The 25,384-nt window shown below is 38.6% G+C and overlaps 1 protein-coding gene across 1 annotated transcript in view; it reads right to left on the bottom strand.

Annotated features, from left to right (window-relative positions):
• man1a2 (mannosidase, alpha, class 1A, member 2) overlaps nucleotides 1-25,384 on the bottom strand; it is a 96,611-nt gene that overhangs the window by 20,929 nt on the left and 50,298 nt on the right. Inside the window, 3 exon segments of the mRNA XM_052014404.1 lie at nucleotides 9,101-9,195; nucleotides 19,053-19,133; nucleotides 24,650-24,768. Coding sequence (XP_051870364.1) covers nucleotides 9,101-9,195; nucleotides 19,053-19,133; nucleotides 24,650-24,768 — 295 coding nt within the window.

Below are 25,384 nucleotides of genomic sequence, written 5' to 3'. Positions count from 1 at the left end.
TATATTGTCCAGAAACTGTCACATCAATTGGATTTTAGTTTTCTAACAACTTCAATTCAACTAGAATGTTTACTCAAAACGGTCTAGTTTCTTTATCTATAAGATAGCTTTACTAGTCACATGTACATTGAAACACACAGTGAAATGCATCTTTTTGCAATAGCGTGTTCTGGGGGCAGCCCGCAAGTGTCGCCATGCTTCCGGCGCCAACATAGCATGCCCACAACTTCCCAACCCATGTCTTTGGAACGTGGGAGGAAACCAGAGCACCGGAGGAAACCCACGTAGACACGGGGAGAACGTACAAACTCCTAACAGACCATGGCCGGAATTAAACCCAGGTCGCTGGTGCTGTAATAGCATTATACTGAATTCGTACTCAATAAGCCGGAGCTATACAAATTCAACCTACCACTGCACTATCAATGGTCTTTTTTTTAAAAAACAACAACCTTCTTCATTAGTTGCTGCTAACTTTATTCAGCCATTCCTGTTAGCCATTCAGGATCTCACCACCTGCTTCTCCCAGACTGGCACTATTGCCAGCTTTCCTGCTGCATGTTTGCCCATACTATGCCACAGAAGACCTTGCCAGGAGCTAACCATAAGCTCAGCTTCAGATGAGTGTTGCTCTAAGAAAGCCCAAGTCTGAATATGAACTGAGCCATTCTGGTCTAGTCTCCTTCTGGTCACAGTATCAGCTACATATTTGAAGATAATAGAATCGAACATAAAACATCCACATTAAACTGAACTGCAATTTGGGTTTAGGTAAACTTTTGTTCAATTAGGTATCTATAGATATTTATCTACAGATGAGGTATTCTGCCATTCATTAAATAATATGCATCTTTCATGCACCATACAAAATGTTGTCTACCTTTGTACATTCTGAGTATACACTCAAAAATGTCATCTTATCAAATAAATAATCTTTCTATTCCTGTACTGTTTAAGATCAGGCTATATTCCATTGCTCCAACTGATACTGCAAATTTCACATAAGAATAACATGCCAAAAACTATATGACAAGAATGCAAATTGGTGGAATGGCAGTGTAAATAAAAATTTCCTATGAAGGAAGACAATTACAATCCAAGACATAACCAATGTTCATTCTGTAATTTTTCCAAAATTAAAGCACATCTCAAAGCACAACTTAGGAAGGGGAGAACATCTCCAGAGGCCTGTACATCAGTTATGAAAAATATTGTCTCTGAAAAATAGTATCTGGAAAGCAGTATGTAATAAATGTACCAAGATTGTGAGGAAGAACAGCAGAGGTCTGGAAAACTGAATAGCTGGGTGTCTGTGGCAATGTGTTTCACTGGTATCCAATAAACCACCCAGATTCATCATTCATACACTCACATGTATAATTTTCCTTCTGTTAATGATTCTCATGACGTCCACAAAAAGGAAAAGCTGCCGAAATAAAGCCACAACCAAAGTTCCAACCAAATTTATAAAGCAAACCATGCCAAATATAGTGCAAATACTACCTAATCACTCCTTTAATTCCCTTAATTACAAAGGTAGAAATGGTAATGACACTGATTGAGGACAGCAGATTTACACCCCACAGGGAGACCACCACTTTCTTGGGGCAGCACCAAGCATCCAGTTGAGTAACTACTGCGCTGTAATGCTCAACTTATAATTGCTGCTAAAAAATATCTGATATTAGGATAATGAAGTAACCCATTTGGATGAAAGCACATTTCATACTACTAATAGTACAATGAGTATTGCTTATCCTATCATTTTCATGGAATCTTCCATGGGGAAGAAGTACTGGCACGAATACCACATTTTCTATCTTCAAGTACACCACACTGCTGGTGCTATCCACCCTCACCCCCACCCCCCACCCACCCCCAGAAACAACACACACTGTCCATCTAGCATCTAGTTTTCTTCTCCCTTTGTTCACCCCTCCCCCCCTCCTGGTTCCATCTGATGCAGGGTCTTGATTCAAAGCATCAACTTAGACCCTTTGCCTCCACAGATGCTGCTTGACTCACTGATTTCTTCAAGCATTCTGTTTTTGTTTGAGGTGAATGACCAACTGATATGCAATTTTAAAAAGATGTATTGGCTGAGCTAGGCCATCCACAACCTCATCAAAAGCTGTAATCTGTTTTTAAGTAACGTTTTGCAGTTTTTGACCTTTACACATTCTGCTTGGAGAGATAAATAGGTCTTCCATTCAACACTTCAGTGAAGGACAACAATGCAGTAATGCAGTTGAATGACAGTCTATTAGCTTGAAGCTCTGATCCAGAACTAAGCAAGCAGCCAACTGAACCATGCTGATAAAGTAATAAAAATGACATTCAAATTAAGTTTCTCAATGGTGTGATGTCATATTTATGAATGTTTATCTATAACCCAATCTGAAGATTAATAAATCTATTCTTTTCCATAAAATAATTGTGAAGAACCAATGCTTCACATCGTAATTCAGCACCAAGGTATAACCAAAGGAAACTGCCTTACTTGATCCATTCCTTATGCCACACCAACATGATTGCCTAAATTTTCTCAGAAGAATGACTTCAAGAAGAAATGTACTGCCTTGCCTATTTCTTAATAATTGTTCTCTTGACTAAAAGTAGAAGTTTATATTGGGAGATCTCTTTTGGGATTAGTTAGAACGTGAATTAAAATACATACCAACAAGAACGGCAGAAAACTGTTAACATGACTACTCTTTGAATCATGCAATGCAGTTTTGTGTTGCACGTCAATTACTAGGCATATCTGCTCCCAAACATGTAACCACAGATTTTACCTTCTCTTCATAAACAGGATTCCCCAATAAACAGGAAATGTGGAGGAACTCCAAATGAAGAGAGCCAAACTCTGCAAGAATGCTCGCTCGCTGCGAGGCCCACACATAATTACGACCTATCCCACTGAAAAGAGAGAGTCAGGTTCAGTTATAAATCGCAGCTCCTCTCCCACTTCCATTTCTCTTATTTGTACAATGCTACTTGTCTGCAAACAAGATCACAAAGACTAAATTTGCACAAAAAAAACCAAAGCTACATTACTGATCTCACCTATGTAACATTCCGTACAAAATGATGAAAAACACAGCAAAACATGCTTTCAAATGCACTTACTACGAAAGTAACCTGTCTGTTATAGAAATCCACTTCTTGCATTAACTTTGGGGAAGGAGAAATTGCAGATTGCAACTGTACTCAACTATTTTTCCTAGAATTCCAGTCATTCTAGGAAACTACACTTTTCATCATCTCCAAATTCAGAATCAATGAATGAGAAGGTAAAGGAAAATAACTACAGCAAAATCTTGCAATGTTGCTGCCAGCACAATTTTGAAGCAAAGCAGCATCTCACTGCACTTCATTACCATGCCTCGGAAACAAAGCAATTTTCCTTTAAGACGAACATTACTTCAAAGAAAGAATCCTGAACATTTCTAGACATCAATATAGTGGGTGATTCAGCACCCTGAACATAAGCTACTGGCAGGATCACTGCCAAGGTTAGAACAATAAGCAATTTGACCAAGGCTCAAAAAACCAAATCAGTAACTTCATAGATGTCTTCCAATTATCAGTATCCCATAATGCTATTAATTGTTAACAGACATGCAACTACTTAGTAATCCATTCAATGCACAACAAACAATTATGGAAAAAAGCAGCTTAAGGAAGAAAAATGTGAATGTGCAGATTTACTCATTACCATCATCCGTCAGTATTCTATACAATTTTTATGCTCACAAACGATGGACAATAATGATCTTGTTTGGCAGATTGTAGAGATTTTCCCCACTGTTGGGCACTGCAGCCAGTAAAAAACATGAAAATGCTTTATTCCATGTCAAGGTCTATCCTTTGCAATGTTAGTATAAGGATGTTCCAACTGCATTGCAAGACCTGTTCCACATAAGAGTAGTAACCAAACCAGAAATAGTCACTTAAACAAGTTAGTCAAGAGCTGGTGGATAGCTTCATAACAATCCAAATATTCTGTATAAAAAGCCATGAGTGAAGCATGACAGTCTGCTAATTCCTGCTGCTAAAATGCAATTCAAGCATGTGGCATAGGAATTTTCTCTTTCAGCATCATGTTTTCAGAACCTTAAAAGTTCATGCCATAAGATAAAAACATTCGCACAAGAACATAGGAAATAGTAGGCCTCTTGGCCCTTTTAGCCGGCCCTGTATTTAATACGATCATGCCTGATCTGCCCCAGGGTTCATCTCATCTGTGCCCATTCCCCATTGTCCTCAATTCCATGACCTTTCAAAAATTTATCTACTCCCTCTTTAAATACCCACAATGTTCAAGCATCCATAATCTTCCAAGGTAGAGGATTCACTACCCTCTGCAAGAAGTTCCTACGCACTTCACTTTTAAATGTCCATCCCCTAATCTTGTAACTTTGTTCTATTCTGTGTGCAGTGCTTTTGAAAACAAAACGCAGGGGTCCAATTCCCTCCGTAGTTCTTTACTCTGTTTCAGTTATCATATCTTTTCGCTCTTCCTTCAGTTTGTTGTAAATACTTTAGTCATATTTTGTATTTCCTCAAATGGAAATGACAATGCTACTGCACATAAAATTCCCTATCCTTGTTAACTTAGTGAATGAATACTATGGACTCGCTCTGATTTTCACGATGAAGGAGCCATGCTTGTATATCATTAGCTCTTTACTCTTGTAAGCTATACATTTTAAATTTGTGGTTCAAATGTGCATGACATGTGGTAAGGGAGGTTCTGTATAATGTCGCAGCTGGATAAAACTTCGGTTAGGCCACATTTGGAGTATTGTGCACAGTTCTGGTCACTGTATTACAGGTAGGATGCGGGGTCTTTGGGGAGGATACACCTGGCTGTTGCCTAGATTAGAAAGTATTAGCTTATAAGGAGAGGTTGAACAAACTTGGATTCTTTTCTCTGGAGCATTGAGACTGAGGGGCAACCTGAAAAAAGAAGATAACATCATGATAGGCATAGATAGGGTAGACAGAGTCATTTTCCCAGGGTGGAAATGTGGAATACTAGTTGGCATAGATTTAATGTGAGAGGAAAGTTTAAAGAGGATTTTAAAAAAAATACAGAGAGTGGTGGGTGCCTGGAATACCCTGCCATGGTTGGTGGTGGAAGCAGATATGATAAGAAGCATTTAGACAAGAACAGGACCGACAGGGGATGGTGGATATGGACCATGTGCAGGCAGATGGGATTAGTTTAAACTGGCATCATGATCGGCACAGACATCATGGGCCAAAGGGCCTGTTTCTGTGCTGTACTGTTCTACATTCTTTCAAGGCTACCACCAACTTTGCTCTTTAAGATAAAAGATGAGATGAGATAAGATCTTTATTAGTCACATGTATATCAAAACACACAGTGAAATGCATCTTTTGCGTAGAGAGTTCTGGGGGCAGCCCATTATTATTTACAATTATTATGCTGCATCAAGTCCTGATAAAGAGTCTTGACCCGAAACATTGACTGCTTATTTTTCTCCATAGATGCTGCCTGACCTGCTGAGTTCCTCCAGCATTTTGTGTGTGTTGCTCAAAACATTCTCCCCAGCCTTTAGCTATACAACTGTTAGAAAAGCTTCCACTAATCATCTTTCTGAAGAAGTAACAGTAAAATTGGAAAGTTAATGTAATGGGAAGGAGGAATCAAACCTATATCACCATCCCTACCAACCCTCCATGGTGTCATTTGTTGTTTCAAAACACCGCTCAAATGCTTCTTGCTACTTATGAAGCCAGTTAGAGAGAATCCTAAACTATAAATATGTAGTAATAACAAAATGATAATCTACAATTGCGAAATAAATTACTTTGTTCCTAATATCACAAAATGATTTTCAAAAGCATCAATGTTAGTTTTCTTCTTCACATGAGACTTCTGATTAGAGAACAAAATACAAAACAAAAACCAGTGTTAACTAGTGAAAACATGGATTATGACATAGGGCCAATGTGCAAGTTTTAACAAATTAGACTAAATTCCCCTTAAATCTAATTCTTTAAAACCTTTTACAAGGCTAATATGCTGCTATGCTAACATTTATAACAATTATAACATTTATAACAAAGTCAACATTTACATTACTATCATTACATTCCAACAATTTAAAGTTGAAAGTTACTTTTAAAAGACCACTTTCCAATGCTCACCCTGATAAAGACTTCTCTTAATTTACACAACATGATTTCCCAAGACTACACTCAAAATAACAAGTCAAACATATTATCTAATTTCCCCCAGAAGTGTTGTGTCTAATTCTTCTCCATTACACAGATAACTAAGCAAATGATTCAAACTAAGTTGTAAAATTAAGAGAAACAGAAACTAGCCACTTAGTTTTCTTTAATGTTAAATCAATGGTAATTCACTTGTATGACAAACTGAAGTTCACATCGGTTTTCATATTAGCTCAGATACTTACTGCAGTACATTTAAACACTATAGCTACGTAAGTGGCAAGAATCTTTGAAAGTATTCTCAAAAGTGTCAGAATAGGATACCATTAAAAAAAACCTGACAGTGTTAAGGCAATGATCACAAGATAGAATGCTACCTTGCCACTACAATCTTGTTACTGTAATTTTAAAATGTTACACTTTTGGTAGCATATTCCATACCTCATTCAGTCTTTGTCCCTCCAACATGTATCAATGCTAAATGACTCATGTGACTTTTTCCCCCAAATAGGGGTACAGTATTATGATAGTTTAATTCATACACTTTTATCATCAATTTGTATATTTAATGACATTTCCTATGGCTTATTCCATGCTGTAAAGCTTGAAATCTTTATATTATACATTAATTTCACTGAATTTTGGCATTGTACAATTGGATAGCTTTCCCTATATTAAATAAACTTTACACATTGTGCCATGTTGCCATACCATCAGAAAAATATTTCTGGCAAACGAGTTGAAGCAGCATACCAATGCAGTGGTCAATCTTCACCAAAGTTAAGTACATCAATAAGTGACTACGGTTAAGATGTAGCGGTCTGAATCACACTAGATCTGGACCACTGTTCAGTTTCATTGCCTGCTGTACCTGCATGCCCTCAGTTACCTGGTCAGATACAGGGGGCTGATCAGGTTGATTCTCCACATCCAGAAGTAATGCATGTAGCAAGGTGTAACAAGGCATTACTGGCATCAGGCTACATACTGCTGAGGGACCAAACCTGAATGCCCTGACAACCTTTGTCAGAAGTTGAGGTAGGGTAAGGGGAGGTGAGGAGTGGGACAGGTTTGCCTTCTGTAAGAGCATGTGAAGCTTTTTTTTAAAATAAAGAATGTTTTTAAATGTCTCTAATCTTTGAAGACAGTTAAAAACTTAAAATCGCTGCTGGTTATTAAAAATTACAAACTAAAATTACATTTCACATCAAACAATAAATACATTAATATTTTAAAAAATAAATAACTTGCTTTCTTTGGCCATAACCTCTAGGCTAGGAAACCTATTCAAAATAGGACTTCTGCACTTTTGCCAGTCTGACTGGTATAGAATGGAAAAAGGTGGGTTCACTAATGTAATGCTGGTATTCCCCAGGAAGACAAGACTTCATTGTCAGACATTATGTTGACTCTAGCAATGGAACAGATTATCCTTGCACTGGCATATGCAGCTCAGTACGTCCTGGACTTAGTGGGCCTGCACAAGTCTGGGACTTATGAGTCGGAAACGTCAGTCAATACCACCAAGATTCAGCCTAATGGTTTGATGTTTTAGGCTCTTAGAGAATGTCAGTGCATCAACAATTATTGATTTAGTTTTGTACTCGTGTCCTGTTGGTATAGATATGCTTGAGATGCAAAGAGCTGGAATACTGTTGAGGTCATGATATGAACCACTTAAATGTGAAAGACAAAGTCAATATAGCCCCACAATTATACCCAACTTTGAAATACCACTCAGGACAAGGAGATATAATAGTTAAATACAAGTTTTACACTAAATTGAAGTTTTCCTACTTTATCAACTGAAATTAAAATACTTTAATAATTTGTTAGTTCAGTATTTGTAAAAGATTTGATATAATCAAAATAATTTTCAATGAGTTAACCAAATTTAAATTGATAAAATGAACATTTAACTACTTTAAAAATCAAATTCCAAGCATATCTGGTAAAAAAGTATAATTTTTGGTTCTCAATGCAAAGCATTGCTGGAATTAACTAGAAAATCATAAAATTAATGATTTTAATGTAGAAATATTCAAACTTTTCAATAAGAATTTGAAATCTGAAATGTTCTGTGTAGCCAAAAATAGTTTAATGTTATAAATTCTTTGTCATCCTGTGTTAATGATCATGTATTTTTCCATGAAATGATCTTTTTTATATATATTAAAAAGCACACCAAATTGTGGCTTGACAGTGAATATGTCAGAGTCAGTTAAACCCAGATATCAATTTAAACCAGTTCATCAACTGTGGTTTTAAAAAAAAATAAATACTTCTATCCCCAAGTAAAAAATATCCTGCAACTTTCAGGGTATTTGAAAATACTATAAGCTAAGCCATTTTAAATTGTAGTTATATTGCATTTATAAATCCAAATCTAGTTTTGTATCATGAATATGCAAGCCACAGATTGGAACAGATTGTTGCTCAGTTTTACTAATTTTTCAGTATTTGCAAAGCATGTTCCAGTCCCAAACAACACACATGCATAGAACACAGAAAATAAACATGCATGATTGTTTGTGCATAAATATAATCACACCAACGTCAAGTACTGAACATGAAAGCAGTTTTTAAAGAAACATTTTAACAGAAGGACTTCAGAGAAAAATATGATGCAGCATTTTAATATTATGGATAGGTTAATTCTCTCAAGTATTTGTCGAATTGAGACTACAATTATATTGCCAGTTGTGAACTGCAGAACAGGTATGAAACCAACCATTCTGCAGATTTCACGCCTCCTACTTCAATAGATGGTGGAATTTAGATGGTGGAATTAAGATGGCAGAATTAAGATGGCAGTAAAGCAAGAGAAAGGAGAATACAATTTTAGTGACTCCTTGCTCTACCCACGTAATGTTCATTATGTAAGTAAGCTCACCTCTTCAGATTCACCATTGCCCAAGGGATACCTGTGGGGGTGTTAAAGGAAGGCAGCAGCTTCTCAGCAAGTTGTGCAGCTTTCTGTTTAAAGACCTGGAAAAGCAAATGAAAACACTTTTTAAAGTCCACTTGCTTCATACTTAGACTGTGGAGACTAGAAGTAATGATGTACTAAAGAAAGAGCAGTTTAATGGTATTTAGAATTTTCGAAGGAATCATAATGGAGTGGGAATAAATGAAATGAAGATGGTTTCCCTCTCTGCAAATATTTAGATTGCATGCACTAAAAATAACAATTAAGGTTCCAAACTCTTTCAGGTAGCTCTCTACATCAGTCTCACGCAAGAGGGCAGTATCCAGTTATATTAATGTTCCATTGAGAGACTAAATATAATTTTGAAAATGAAAGTCTAAAGATGCTAGAAATATGAAGCAAAACAGAAAATGCTGGAAACACTCAGCAGGTCAGACTGCAGTGGAGCTCACATTTCAGGTTGGGCATTTCTAGTTCTAGATGAAAATTCTTTGGTTGAGTCTTTCCATCCACATTCTGGACTCTGCCATTAGTTAGTTCCTGTAGCTTTTTCCTCATGTTCGTCATCTAATTTGCCACTATTATTGATAACCTTACAGCAGGATCACACAACTTTGATCTAACACGTTTGATAGCAAGTTGCTGAGCTGCCTGTTTGTTTCCACAGCAGGCAAATGGAACTACTTGTAGGCCACCTCCATTCTTGGGGCAATAAACAAAATCCCAGCTACATTTAGAGATGTTTTTTGGTTAATAAAATGCAAGTTCTCTCAGTATCCATATTAATTCTTGCATATCATCCCCAGAGTACAGAAGTTCAGGTGTCATCTGGCTCAACATACCCTTCCATTACTGTTCTATTTTGCTAGACTAATTATTATAGCAGAATATTTTACTGGTCAATTATGTGACCAAATATTTTCTTTAACATCTGCTTCATTGTTTCATCACAAGTAGTTAGCACCATAAACAAATGCAGTGACATCTTTTCCCATGGCCAAACTATTATAGTTTCTGTTCTTTACATATATGAATGTATATTACTGAAATATGAAGGGGTAATGAGTAAGCTTGAGAATCCTAAAGGTGAATCAATGCCTATACTACCAAAAAGATCCCAGTGTTTAAAGTGGAAAGCAATGCTCTGGTTTTCTAAATTATAAAACACTTATCACAATTTGCATGTCATTGCTGAGCAGAATTCAAATTATACATCAAGGTGATAGACTATTAATTTATTAGTTGTTTATTGTTCACAGAAAAGACTGTAAACAAGTCATAGCAATCAATTGAATTAATCAGCATGAACAGGTTCACACAGCAGCTCATCATAATCATTTCAAAAGTAATTTAGGACACAAATAAATATCAGTATGGTAACGTCTACAAATCCAGAGTGAATACGAAACTTAAATGCATCAAATATAGGAAAATATGTTGGCTTTTACCTAGGTATAAATTTGAGTAGCTTGGATGCTAAGTAAATTATGTGCATGTGAAAGGTAGTCATCAGCATATCAGAAAGAATATCCAACATTAAAAATACAGCTTACTATGTAAATCATTATTGAAGTTAAAATTGCCCTGAAAGCAAAAGAAATTGCTTTCTAACAGTTACCATCACGTGGTGCTGAAAATCTTTATCAAATTAAAAAGATTTTCAAAAATGACATGCAATAGTTATTTGACACTGCTATTCCCCCTTCAAAATGAGTGGCTCAATAGCACTCATCTTAAGTCCCCACCCCCAACCCCACCACATTTCAGTACCATCTTTAGAAATGCAGAATGAAAATACTTTGCTGCTAATAATTGGGATTGAAGAGAGGAGACAGAAATACTGTGCTACATAACTGCATAATTAATTCACCAGCTGCTATTTAGCTAACATTAGCACTAGTTATAAATCATTTTCATATGGACTATAAATGAGAAACTATAGTGCAAAATATCGAGTGATTCTTGTGTATTTTCCAAGTTATCAATAAAAATCAACAAGGATGTCTGTGAAAATGGAACCTACTTGTTACCCAGGGAGAAACTGATGCAAAACAGAACTACAAATGATGAAAACCTCAGATATATACAGGTAATGCTGTAAGTACTCAGCAGGTCAAGCAGCATTTGCAGAGAGAGAAAAACTAGGCTCACATTGTAAATTGATGACCTTAGATCTGGACTGACCATTTCTGACACAAACAGGAAAGGTGTTGTATTCAATGTTGAGTCTTGACAGTTCTAATGTAAGATTCCTTGAGCTTGGAAAAATGTACACGACCTAAGACAGAAGTCAAGGTGGGAGTGGGATGGAGAATAACAGGCAGTCCAAGTTATTCCGCAACCTAAACTGTTCATAAGTCGGAAATGAACAACTGTGTGGGAGAGGATCACAGAGACAGCTGTGGTGACGGGAGAGCAAGTAGGAGTGGGAAGAGTGGCTGTCAGCTGGCCTCACTAAGTGAGTCTACTCAGTATGCTCCCAGCTATGCTCAACTTGACCCAGTCCCTGATTGTTGCAGTTTGAGGTGGGTGGGAGAGAAGACATGCAGAGATGTCCCATTCCATTCCCACCTGGCAGATACCTGCAGCCCCACAGCAGCTGGCAAATCCATCCCTCTGGTCTCCCAAATGCTTGTTCATGTGTGCAAGGTGTCCATAAGTCAAGCATTCGGAACCTGGCAGAGACCTGCAACCTGGAACCTAGTCTGACCCTGCAAGCTCAGGGTCAGACTAGATGTGGGCTCATCATAGACATTAGTCACTAGCTTATTCCCTGAGATTGAGAGGGGGAAGTCAAGAAAGGACAAGGAAAAGTCAGAGAATGAGCATGCTAAATTGACAGCTGTGTGGCATTTAGCAGCAAACACAAAGAAACTTGAGTTCTATACAAAGACAGAAAGTAGAACCAATACATCCAACTATATACCAAAAAAAGGATGAGGGAGGGAATCCAAGTGCCACAAAAGACAGACATTATTTGGATCCATGTGGGTTCCCTTCGATTTGAAGGGAGTGAGTGCAGTTAAAGGAGGATTTCCCTAATCTGAGAACGAGTTCAGCTAGGCGAGGCAGGATGGTAGAAGGGACAGGTTGTGCAGAAAAGAGCTCTCAGATCTTTCCTCCAACCTCAAACCCCCAACCCCACACAGACCATTTCTACATCTTCCCCACAACATACACGCAGGACTGTGTTAGTGGACCTACTGTTTCAGTCTGCTCTTGTCCTACAGAACTAACTTGTAGGAATTTTGACTATTTTTTCCTCTACTCCAAAATTTTTCCATTTACAGCTATGATAACACTGACATCCTCCACCATTTTGACAGTTTCCAGTTGCCTGGTCCCAACCAGCTCATTTTCAATATAGATGTTAATCCTTCCACACCCCCATCCAATTGCAGGAGGACCCTTTGCTTCTTCCTTGAACAGACACCCAACCTATTCCAACACTTCTCTCATTTACCTTGCTAAACTTCTCACATTGAATAACTACCATTAACTCCACTCACTTCCTCCAAATCAAAGATGCAGCAATGGGAACCCACAATGGGTCAGAATCAGATTTATTATCACTGACTTAGATGACATGAAATCTGTTGTTTTGCGGCAGCAGTACAGTGCAAAGAGATAAAATTACTATAAATCACAAAAATAAATTTAAAAAAAGGTGTGAAAAAAAGTAAAAGATGAGATAATGTTCTTGAATTCATGGACCATTCAGAAATCTGATGCCGGAGGGGAAGAAGCTGTTTCTGAATCGTTGAGTGTGGGTCTATAGACTCCAGTATTGCCTCCCCACTGGTAGTAATGACAAGAGGGTATGTCCCGGATAGTGAAGTTCCTTAGTGATGAATGCTGCCTTCTTGAGGCAGAGCCTCTTGAAGATCTCCTCGATAGTGGGGAGGGCTGTGTCTGTGGTGGAGCTGGCTGAGTCTACAACTCTCTACAGCCTCTTGCGATCCTGTGCATTGGAGCCCCTATACCAGGCTGTGATGCAAGCAGTCAGAATGCTCTCCACCATACATCTACAGAAATTTGTTGAAGTCTTTGGTGATGTACTGAATCTCCTCAAACGCCTAACGAAGTAGAGCAGCTGGCATGCCTTCTTTGTGATTGCATCAATGTGTTGGGCCAAGGATAGATCCTCCAAGATGTTGACACCCAGGAACTTGAAGCTGTTCACCCTTTCCACCATTGACTCCCCGATGAGGGCTGGTGTGTGTTCTCCTGACTTCCCCTTCCTGACGTCCACAATCAATTCCTCAGTCTTGTTGACGTTAAGAGCCAGGCTGTTGTTGCAAAACCACTCAACCAGCTGATCTCTCTCACTCCTGTATGCCTCCTCGTTGCCACCTGAGATTCTACCAACAGAGGTGTCATCAGTGAATTTATAGATGGAGTTTGAGCTGTGCTTAGCCACACAAGTATGAGTGTAGAGAGAGCAGAGCAGTGGGCCAAGCACGCATCCTTGAGGTGCGCCTGTATTGATCATCAGCGAGGAGGAGATGTAATTACCAATCGACACCGACTGTGGTCTCCCGATAAGGAAGTTGAGGATCCAGTTGCAGAGGGAGGTACAGAGGCCCAGGTTTTGAAACTTGTTGATTAGTACTGAGGGGATGATGGTGTTGAACACTGAGCTGTAGTTGATGAACAGCAGCTTGATGCATGTTTTGCAGTTGTCTAGGTGCTCCAGAACAGAGTGGAGAGCCAGTGGGAGGTCCAGCTCTGCCTGTCTCTTTATGGGAAATATTGAAGAATCCTAATTTCAACCCACTCCCACCACACATCTTTTTCTGATGTGACTTTATTACTATTGCTTCCTGCTCCTGTACAGAACTCAAAAGTTTCATCTTATTTTCAGTATACTCCACTTTTCCTTTCACAAGATCATCTCAATTTCTTCCCTTTCCTTTCTGCAGTCCTCTATCTCCATCTGAGGTATAGGTCAGAAACCAATATCTTACAAGCCCATAGACTCCTCCAAACCAGCCTCCTGTAGGGACTCGATTCGATTCTTCCAGTTTGTACTACTCCATCACATTTGCTGTGATAATTTTTTCACAACAGTGCTTCTAAGATGTATTTTCTCCTTAACCATGGCTTCTTCCTCCACCATAGGGGGCAAGAATCTCAACCACATCTCTTCCACTTCCCACATTTCTGCCCTCACCCCTTTGCAAAGGGGTGCCCTTTTGCATTTTTACTTCCCACCATCCAGAGACCCAAGCACTCCTCCCTAGTTAAGCATCAATTCACCCGTATTTCCAATTTGGTGTACTATGTTCAGAATTTGTCATGTGGTCTCCTCTGCAGAAGAGAAAACAAATGCAGATTGCAGTGTGCTGCAAAGCAGTCACAGTACTCGGTTAGCTAATGTGACTGCAAGCTTCCAGTGTCACTTTAATTCTCCCACACTGGCCTTCCAGTCTTTGGATTATGTTCCAACAAAACCCATTGTAAGCTTGAGGAACAGTATCATATCATCTTAATAGGTTCTTTACAGCCCTCAGGACTCAACAACAATTTAAATACATGGCCTTTCCAGTTTCTCTCAGAACTTGCCAGTTCTGACGAAAAGTCAACAGACTAATGACAACTCATCTGTTCTCTCTTCACGTTTGCTACCCAGACTGCTGTGTATTTCCAGCATTCCCTCGTTTCAGAATTCCAGCAACTTCAGTGTTCTGAAGCTCACTGTTCCAGCGTGGATTTCTTGTGTCTCTCCTCTGTCCTCATTTATTTCCTTCTATTTACAGCTCCTTTGGACAGATCACCTGTGATTAACAAACCTTCTTCAGCCCCTCTCAGCCAGCATCAGCACCTTTTGTGTCTTTCAGTATCTCAATCTCCATCCTAGCAGGTATTCCTTTTTTTCTCCCAATTCCCTACAAATAAAAACAGGTTTGACTTCTAAATTTTCCTAGTTCTGACGAAAAGTTAGCAACCTGAAACATTAGCTGTTTCTCTCTCCACATGCTGCCTGAGCTACTGAGTATCTCCAGTATTTTCTGTTTTATGTCAAAACATCCTACCACTGACACACTGAACTCCGCCCATCACAACATGATACATCACCACATCTGTACCTCAAAGAATAGGCATTATTCATCAGTTAATTTGGTATTGTTGGGTAATTATGTGGTAAAATTACATCTAAGTACAGCAATAGTATCAAGCATTCCTTATTCAGATATGGCGCAGGATACATCGAATCTGACTTAAGACACTGCTCTCAGAATCTTGACGATGCACCCAAGTCCTTTCGACTGCCAGTAAAAATTTAGATATTTAATTAAACTGCTTATTTTTTTACCACCTCAGACAATCTGATGCACTAAAAGCAATTTAACGCTTCAATTCTGTGATTTAATACTGTTGTTACTAGCTGGCAATGAAAGTACAGATTTTAAAATTTGATTCCCATGGCCCACAAATTGACTTCTAATTATTTTCTGTGGAAGTCATTTTGACCTTTCAAAACACACTGCTGAATACAATCTTCATTTGCATTTAATCTACTCCATCAGAACGTACATCCACACAAATATAGAATTCTGGGTAGAGAAAAGATCAGTTAATATTGAGAATAAGAAAATCAAATCCTAAATTTACAATAAAAATATGAAACTCTTTACAAAATGTGGAACAAAGACCTTTACAGCAAAAATTAGTAAGTGAGTAAGTAAACAGTTCCTGACTGCAGCATTTAATTTTGGCTGCGCCAGTTTGGCCACCACATTCCTGGATATTCATGGATCTTTCCTCAAAACTGGAGAAGCTTCAAGATAGAGAACTGGAAATATAACACCACATTAGAAGAAATTTACGCATACCTTCAGAGCAAAAATTCATGTGAAACTCAAAGCAGCAGTTTGGGGCAGATCCTAGCAGATTTTTTGTAGATCAGTTTCCATACAAGAGGAGCATGGAATAGCTCTGTTTTGAGTTTAAGTTAAAATTAAAACACAAGGTGATTTTTATAGTGAGACAAGAATTTTGATTCTAAGTTAGATCATTATATCTATTATTTTTTTAACATAACTGTTAGGAATTATGCTCTGCAATTATATTACATAAAGTCAAATTTCATTTTCACATGAATGAGATTGAAGTGTAGTAAATTACTTTTCTTTCACATTCAACTGAGCTGGATTTCATCGCAGATCTCATAAATAATAACATTCACAACATATCTTACAGTTGTTAAAAAAAACTTTAAAAATACCATCTAAATTATTAAGAGGCAGATGTAAACAGTTTAATTTTCAAACCTTCGATGTTTAAATTTATCATTCAATAAAAAGAATATTGGTAATGATATTGTCCATTTGGTGTATTATAATTATCTGCATTTACTTTCAAAGCTGAAGTTATGGCAGTGATAATTTAGTCACTGAAACTATTACAATTTGATAAAAAAAAGACTCAGTATCTTGTGACAAAACAACAGAGGCCATCATCTGGCCCATCAAATGTGTTGCATCTTTGAAAGGGCTATCAAAATAGTTTATTTCCCTTATTTCCCCATTGCCTGGCAATTATTTTCTTCTCCAATTTTTAAACTCAGCTCCTTTTGAAAGTTAATTTAAATCTGTTTCACCTACATTAATACAGATCAAATGAATGCATTGTAAAAAAAACTTTTTTTTTTACAACTATTTGTTTTTGAACACCCCTCAATCATCTCTCTTTAAACTTCTCTGCTCATTAACAGGAACAGATAAATGGGTCTGAACATTTATAGAGGAGGAGGAACAGGTTGAATTGTCCAGGAAGAGCAATCATAATTTCTCTATCTGCATTGTGTGGCATTCCACCAGTCCAAAACTCCCTTCAGCCATTGTTTCTCATGAACCAGAAAAAGCAACCAACTCATGTTAAAGCTGGATCACAAAATCTTAGGGGCATAGTATTTAAATACTTAAATGAGGGATTCACCTCCTAGGATTGGACTAGGTCACCAGCTGCACACTAATACAACTCTACTAAAAACAGAATTGGCCCTGTATTTGAAATATTACATTTCAACTTCTCCACCCTAATCCTTCTACTTGCACTCCAATGATTTGCTCTAAAAACTTCCAGCTCTCTTCAACATGCAGCCACCCCCACATCTCCAATCTTGCAGCCCCTTTAAAATTGCAATACATTATTTACATTACTTCCCCTCATTCTTCCTACCAAAAAGAATCACTTTAAACTTCACTGCTTTAAATTTCACCTGCCGCATACCGATATCCTCACATCTGTTACTACTTTCTTCACTATTACTATCTGAAAACACCGACATTATGCCCTGTATACGCAAATCCAGGTGCATGCCAATAGGAGCAGCAAACCCAGCACTGACCCCTAGAGGACACAGTGAGAATTTCTCTCCAGTTTGAAAAATAAACATGTACCAGGACTTGCCATTTTGTGCCTTTGCGATTTTGCATCATTGTAGCCACTGTGCCTGTAATTCCCTGGGCTTTAATTCTGTCACTTTCTCTATTATTTGATACCTTATCAAATTCTTTTTCAGAGTCCATATACACGGCATTAACCCTCTCCATTACTTCAAATAACTCAATCTTATTATTAAAACAATGGGGCAGATCTCGTTGCCCAAATATCATTAGCTGCTTGTCCCTATGCCATGCCCTTTGTTCCAGCATGGCCCCCAATGCAGTCTTCTGCTGGAAGCCAAGCTCACAATACTTGGGTGACGTTCTGTGCAGGGCCAGGGCTGTCTCAGTGAAAGCAGCCTGTCACAATCACAGAACATCTTTGAGAGCCAGTAAGAACTACTTTTCACCTGGAAACCACTGTCCCCCTTTCATCTGGGTGGGAACTGTTGTGCGTGTACCAAATCTACTCCAGCACAAGCTTAGGGCAGATTTACCAACCTGAGAAAATGTGGTCCCATTAAACTCCAGCCTCACAAGCAGCAAGGCAGAACTTGCCGTAACTGTGTATTCCTAGTGAAGTCCCAGTTGAGTCCTGGCATTAGTACTAAGACTTGGCCAATATGTTTCACTGTGAATTTTCTGCAGTAAGCACCAATGAATCATCCAATACTAATGCACAGAAATAATGAAAAAGCCACCAAAAGTTCAAAATGACATTGGTTCAAAAGTTAATTATTGAAACTGTAAAAATCATCCATGCTTTATTAAGGGGTTTGGTACTTAAATAGTATTCTTTATTATAAAATTTTCTGCTTATTCATTCACAAAATCTGAGTAACACCGACAAGGCTAACCTTCATTGCCATCACTAATTTGCCTCAAGGTTGCAATTTTTTTTGAATCAGTGCTCTGTTTAGATGCTCCAATAAGTGTTGACAACTAACAAGTTCCAGTAGTTATACCTAATGATAATGAAGCAGCAGTACCAATATTCCCCAGGCAAGTTTATTAATTTGACATTTGGAAGGGGGTTTGCAAGTGTTGGAATTCACATGCTTTCTCCATTGCCATTGTTTTTCCAGACAGTCTAAGTCATGGGACCCTTGATGAGTTACTGGAGTGTCTTTTGTAGATGGTACACACTGCAGCCAATGTGCTGGCAGGAGCAGGAGTGAATTTTTAGGATGGTGAATGGGTTGCCAATTAAATGAGTTGCTTTGCCTTCGATGGTGCAACTTGATGGTAGTTAGAGCTACACTCATCCAGGCATGTAGAGTGTACTCCATCACATTCCTGATATGCCTTGTAGATAGAAGACAATTTTGGGGAGTAAAGAGACAAGTTGCTTGCAAAAGATACCCTCTGACCCATTCTTTAGCCAATGTGAGTGCAATGGGTCCAATTACATTTCCGGCCAATACTAAATTTATATTCAACATTTTACAAGTTACTTTTGATATATATAAAACTCTATGACTACAAGGGTAAAGAACATTAAAACAAAATTAACAGTTATACAGTACCTCCTCTCCTGAGAGATAATAGGCAGCCAGAAGGCCTCCAATAAACCTGATATTCACTTCAAAGACAGAGACTTCTGCATTCTATAGAAGAACAAACAAAAGGAAAGAATTAGGCTGTGACACAACATTTGTAAATATTTAAGTTAAATTTGAAGTCCTATGGTTTTCTTGATACATAATAGCTTTACTTACATTTTAAAAAATTGCACAATTGTTTTTCTGTTGATCAGTTTTGATTCTTTAGGAGGTAAATACACAATTTTTTTTTAAACAGTTAACTTTATTCAGCATCTTTAATATTTCATTGATCCCATCTCTTTAAAGTACTTGTATAGAAAAAAACATTTATATTTTATTTAATAACTGTTTTCAAAAAATGGGGATTTTATTTCTCAAGTCTGATCTCCCTCTCGTATAGTCATTCCAGTGATATCAGTGAATGAATCCATCATTGACCACAGGATTGTGGCTCAAGACTGGCTCTCAGTATAGCTCAAATTGAAGTGACCAGTGTTCACAATAAGACTGCTCTGGAATGGATGAAAAACTTGGAGTGAAATAGAAAAGTCTCAAGATCACAATCATAACTCTCCTTAACCTAACATTTTTTCCCATAACAGGGTAATATATACAGCTAAACTTTTGTGGCATTAATGTTTATTGCTACTTATCAGTCCATGCCTGAATATTGTCCAGATCTTGCTGGACACAAGCATGGACTGCTTCATTTGCTTTGTGTTAGACTTAGAATTATGAATGCAATTGAACATTGCTCAATCATCAGTGAATACCCCTCTTCCTGACTTTATGAAGTAAGGTAAATAACAGATAAGGAACTAAAAATACATGGTCCTGAAGTGATGTTCTGGGATGGGGATGATTGACTCCCAACAAACACAAACATCTTCGTTAATGAGAGAGACAATTCCAATCACTGACATGTTTTCCTCTTGATGCTCATTAACTCCAGTTTTACTTAAGCCCTTCGATGCAAGACTTGGTCAAATGCTGCAGTGATGTTAAGGACAGTTGCCACTTCAATTCCACATCTTACTCCCATACTGACATGTCTATCCACAGCCTCCTCTACTGCCACGTTCAAGGCCAGACACATGTTGGAGGAACAACACCTCATATTCCACCTTGTTGGTCTCCAACTGGATGGCCTCAACATTGATTTCTCTAACTTCCAGTAACCCCTCCACTCTTCCCCCTCCACCTTTGTCTTCCCTCATTCCTGTGGCCCCCTCACCCCTTCTCTTTCCCCTCCCCCACCCTCATGACCAGCCCATCTATTCCCCCACCACTTTCCCTTTTTTCCATAGTCTATTGCCCTCTCCTACCACATTCCTCCTCCTTCAGCCCTTTGCCTCTTCTACTTATCACCTCTCAGCTTCTTACATAACACCCTTTCACCCCCCCTCCCCCATCCACCTACCTTCCCCCTCTCACCTGCCAGCCTGTGCTCCTCCCCCTCCTTCGACCTACTTATTCTGGCTTCTGCCCTCTTCCTTTCCACTCCTGATGAAGGGTCTCGACCCAAAACGTTGGCTTTTTATTTCCCTCCACAGATGCCATCTGACCTGCTGAGTTCCTCCAGCATTTTGTGTATTACTCTTTTCATCTCCGAGTGCTTGCTCCTTAGAGGAAGGGTGTAAAAAATCTATGTACAGAAAGCAATCAGGAAGGTTTGTAGACCTTCATTGCAAGTAAGTTGAAGTACAGAAGTCTTGCTGGAACTATACAGGCTTTGGCAAGATAAGTTTAGAACAATGTGTTCTGTTTTATCTTCTGTACCGAGGAGAAACATATACTAGTTTTGGAGGCAGTGCGGCATGGATTTACACAATCGATCACAGGTTGAGGGGATTGTCCTTTAAAAGGATAGAGGAGGAAAACTGGCCCATAATCATTGGGGTTTAGAAGAATGAGAAATGATTTCATTGAGAAATACAAGTTAGGAGGTATTGGCACAAGTTATACTGAGAAGTTGTTTCCTCTTGGTGAGGAATCTAGTAGAGGAGACTCAGAATAAGGGGTGGCCCTTCAGCACTTACACAAAGATGTGAATCAGGTCGTGCAGCACCTGTGGAAGGAGAAACGGTTAACGTTTTAGGTCCTAAATCCTTCGTCAGAACTAAGAAAATGAGAAACTGGTTATTTTTCCAGTGGACTGGACATACCCATTTTCAAGCTGTTGGTCAACAGTGGTGAAGACATAATAATGTTTTGGTGGGAAGGACTTCAAGGTCCAATTTAAATAAGTGTGGATGGGAAAATTGGGCCAACATCCTGCAAAGTGGACAGATGATTTTGAGTACTAACATCCATACAAATATCAGTTTGAAAGGAGCAATGAAGGAGTTAGAAACAGCTCATGAGAAAGGGAGGCAAGCTTGATGTTTTTAAGTGTCATATCATCTGAGTGCCTTTGCTTATCTGTGAAGAATAAATGGTAAGGGAGAACAAGATCACTGATGTGGGGAATAGGCTGACACAAATCAGGCTGCTTCTGTGTATAGCCAGTAAAATAACACTGTGGGTTTCCACATTGCTATTTGCTAGCATTCTTGCCCACTAACAATTTTAGGTCTGGATTGGAGCTCTGTCAGGGAACAGACCAGACAATTCCAAAAGGTAAGATCCCAGTTTGAAAGCTGGAGTATTTACAATCCTGGAAACTAAATGTGAAAATTTAAAGAAATTTGGGGTTATTTAATTTAACACCATGGTAAACAACCCTTTCTATTTATCTGGATAAATATCTCTATGGATAATTTGTATTGCCATTTTCTCCCTGTTTTACTCAAAGTTAAGGAACAGTATCAACTAACCCTGAAAAAATTTTAACTAGCCGATTGCCAGCACTAGGGCTATTTAATAGCATTACTCACACTGACAACTATTCCTATTTTGATATCCTGCTCCTGTCATACCATATTGCCCTCAAGGACAACCATATTTTCAGTTTTACCTAAAAGATCCACATCACATTTTAGAAGTAGAAAAATAATTAAAAGATCTTCGAAGTGCACATCAGGTTTGCATGCATAAAGGGTAAAAGAATACTGCAGGAATGTGTCATTTGCTGGCAGCTCAGTGGTATAGCTAGTAAAGCCGCTGCCTTGGTGCCAGAGACCTGGGTTCAATCCTGATCTTGTTTGCTGTGTGGAGTATGCACATTCGCTCTATGCTCATGGGTTTCCTCGGGTGTTTCAGTTTCCTCCCACATCCCAAAGGCGTGCAGCTAGGTAGCTTAATTGGCCAATGTAAATTTCCCCTAGTGTGCAAGTGAGGGGTATAATCTAGAGGGTGGTTGATGGGAATGTTGGATGAATAAAATGGGTTAGGGTAGGATAAGTGTAAAAATGGGTGGTTGATAGTGAGGATGGATTTGATGGGCCAAAGGACCTGTTTCCATGCTGTACAGCTCTATGACTTTAGGGGCAATCTTACCCATGTTAAGAATCATGTGACATTGCTCTTGCAATGAAATTCTTAAGAATTCAAAAATATCTGGAGTACCACATGCAGTTCTGATTGCCAGACTAAAGGAAGGATGAGTGCATCAGAGATGGTGTACAGGAGATTCACCAGCACGTTGCTTGGGATGGAATGTTTCGGTTCAGAGGAGAGACTAAATAGACTAGATTTGTTTTCTCGAAACAGAAGAGTGGACCTGAGAAAGGTGTGGAAAATCACAAGATAGGGTAGATAGTAAGGGTAGATAGTAGGGAATTTCTCCCCACAGCAGACATGGTTAAAACTAGAGGCCATCAGTTTAGGGTAAGGGGCAAGTTTAGGAGGGGATTGAAGAAGAAAGCTTTCACCAAAGGATAGTTGGATTCTGGAACACATTGCCTGAGTGGTTGGTGAAAGCAGATACCCTCAATATTTGAGTAAGATCTAGATGAGCACTTGAATTGCCAAAACATAGAAGGCTACAGAACAAGTGCTGGATCTGAATAGATAGGGACTTTATGGTTAGCAGGGATGTGATGGGCAAAGGGCCTCATTCGTGTATTGTATGACTGCCCTCCAGAACACACTATGCAAAAGATGCATTTCACTGTGTGTTTGGATGTACATGTGACTAATAAAGATATCTTATGACTAAAATAGCTATGTACCTGTACATATACATGCATAGAGCTCTCAGAATTAGCTCTAATAGGTTGTCACTAAGACAGACAATATCAATTTTGCAAACTCAGGATAACAGATTCCTACCCAAGACCTAAGTGCAGAGCATGTGATTTGTGCTTTATAAAGATATGCACCTCAAAACAATAGGGGATGAAATTCTGCAGAATACAATTGGTTCTCTTCCACTTTAATTGCATGCATCCCTTCCAGTTTTGGCATATAATTATTTCAATATTACAATGCATCTTCCAATGTATACACCAGAGATTAAAAGTGGATAGAACCAAGCTAGTCAGTACCCTTAATCTGTATCAAAAATGGCCGACTGCTCTAACATTGAAAGTATCCATAGGTTTTTACTATTTCAACAATATATCTATGCTTGCAGTAAGATTTGTATCAATCCCTCCTCCTGCAATACATGTTTTCAGAAAAATTTTTCAATGGATGCATGAGTTCAAACCTATTATAAATATGTATACAATTGCAGGGTCTGGCCAGTAGGTGGAACTTGCTGAGCAATTAATGTCCCAGAAATACAAAGACTGCTCCGATCAGTGACTTTAATTGCTTTGCCCTTTGGTTTTTGAGATGAGCACTCCAATTTTCCTGGAGAAGTTAACTAAATGGACTGCATCAAACTGAATAGCAAATCTGAGGCCATACAAACATTGCAGTCAATAGTTATCATTGTTTACATCAGGACAACTGGGGATTCTGCTCTTTGAATCTTTTGAGTAACATTTTAAATAATGGACATGATCAGCTACAGTATTTAGTTTTCAGTATGTTACATTTTGATGCCAGCAGTTTGTGATAACAATGGTTTTAAATTAATTAAATGGGTGCTAATTATGAAGACAGAGACATGTAGGGCACAGCTTATTAGGACACATTAGTGGCAATATGGAGGACAGTAAGAAAAACCTATAAGGGGATGGATGACACAGGGATGGAGGCAGTGTGGGCACAGAATGCAGAGGCGGCAAACATCCAACTTCCTGTGAGTAATAACATATGGAATCAACTTACTAATGAAGTGTGGATCTCTCATGAACAAGCCAATTCATTTGCAAGCATAAATACAAAAGCACAAATGCATTAAGAACTCAGCCAGTCAAGCAGCATTTGTGGAAAGATAAACCAGTTAATATTTCAAATCAAAAACCCCTCATCAGAGTGAGAAAGAAAAGAGAAGTGAGAAAGAGAAGTGTATAGCAGAGAAGGTTGGGGATGGCAATGGATGGAACAAAAATAATGTCCGTAACAGGGTGAAATGATGCAGCTACCATATGGACAGATAAGCTTCTTTGTCCACAAAATGTGTTGCTAATGTTGTGAAGTCGGGGTGATGTATGGTCTGGCAATATAGTATGTTTACCATAAATGCACTTCCCTTTAACTGAAACAGGCTGCCTCTGTTAAAATGGAATGCAAGTCTTATGACTTACCACACTGAAATCTAGGTTCTTCTCAATCCATTCTTTCCCGTCTCGAAACTCATCAAAAAGTCCCATGATGTAGAGTGTATCTAACGCATCCACTATGGTAGCACCCAACTGAGAATTTCCTAAGAAAAACGACATTCAATGCTTTACATGATGTTTGTCTACAAGTGAAACATGACCTAAAATGACTGCCCAACTAAAGACTTGAAAATATCACACCATTATATTATTTCAATGCATGCTTGCAGTTCATTTGTAACTGACTGAATACTGGAACCATTCCCTCCAAGATGTTTGCAACTCTGCTTCCAGAAGCATTCTTGTTCATTGTGATCATCCTTCTCGCCCATTTATGCTTTCTAAACCCTAGCCCTCTCCTTTCTGCCATATTACAAGCTAGCTCTTTACTGCCAACTGAAATACAAAGGAGACTGCATAGAATGGTGAGATATGGATGGAATGGTAAATCTCACCAGATCAGGAATTACCGCCAGTAACACAAAACAATATAGTAGCAGTATCAGCAGAGAAATGAAGGATCAGGAACCTGTACTAAAACACTCTTCAGGGACAGATGTTGCACCACCTGGTCTATGGAAGATTCCATTTCCAGAATTAAATCAACTGCCTGAAATGTGAATACTCTGGTTGTAGTACTCTTCCCTCAACCGACTTTTATCAGACTAAAACACAGCTGAAAGTTTTATCAGTGGCATTCCACCAGTCCAGCCAAGCAAT

The sequence above is a fragment of the Pristis pectinata genome, chromosome 4 (genome assembly GCF_009764475.1).
Source record: "Pristis pectinata isolate sPriPec2 chromosome 4, sPriPec2.1.pri, whole genome shotgun sequence".
NCBI lineage: Eukaryota > Metazoa > Chordata > Chondrichthyes > Rhinopristiformes > Pristidae > Pristis > Pristis pectinata.
The sequence above is the reverse complement of the archived record's forward strand: the minus strand, read 5'-3'. Positions and strand labels throughout refer to the sequence as shown.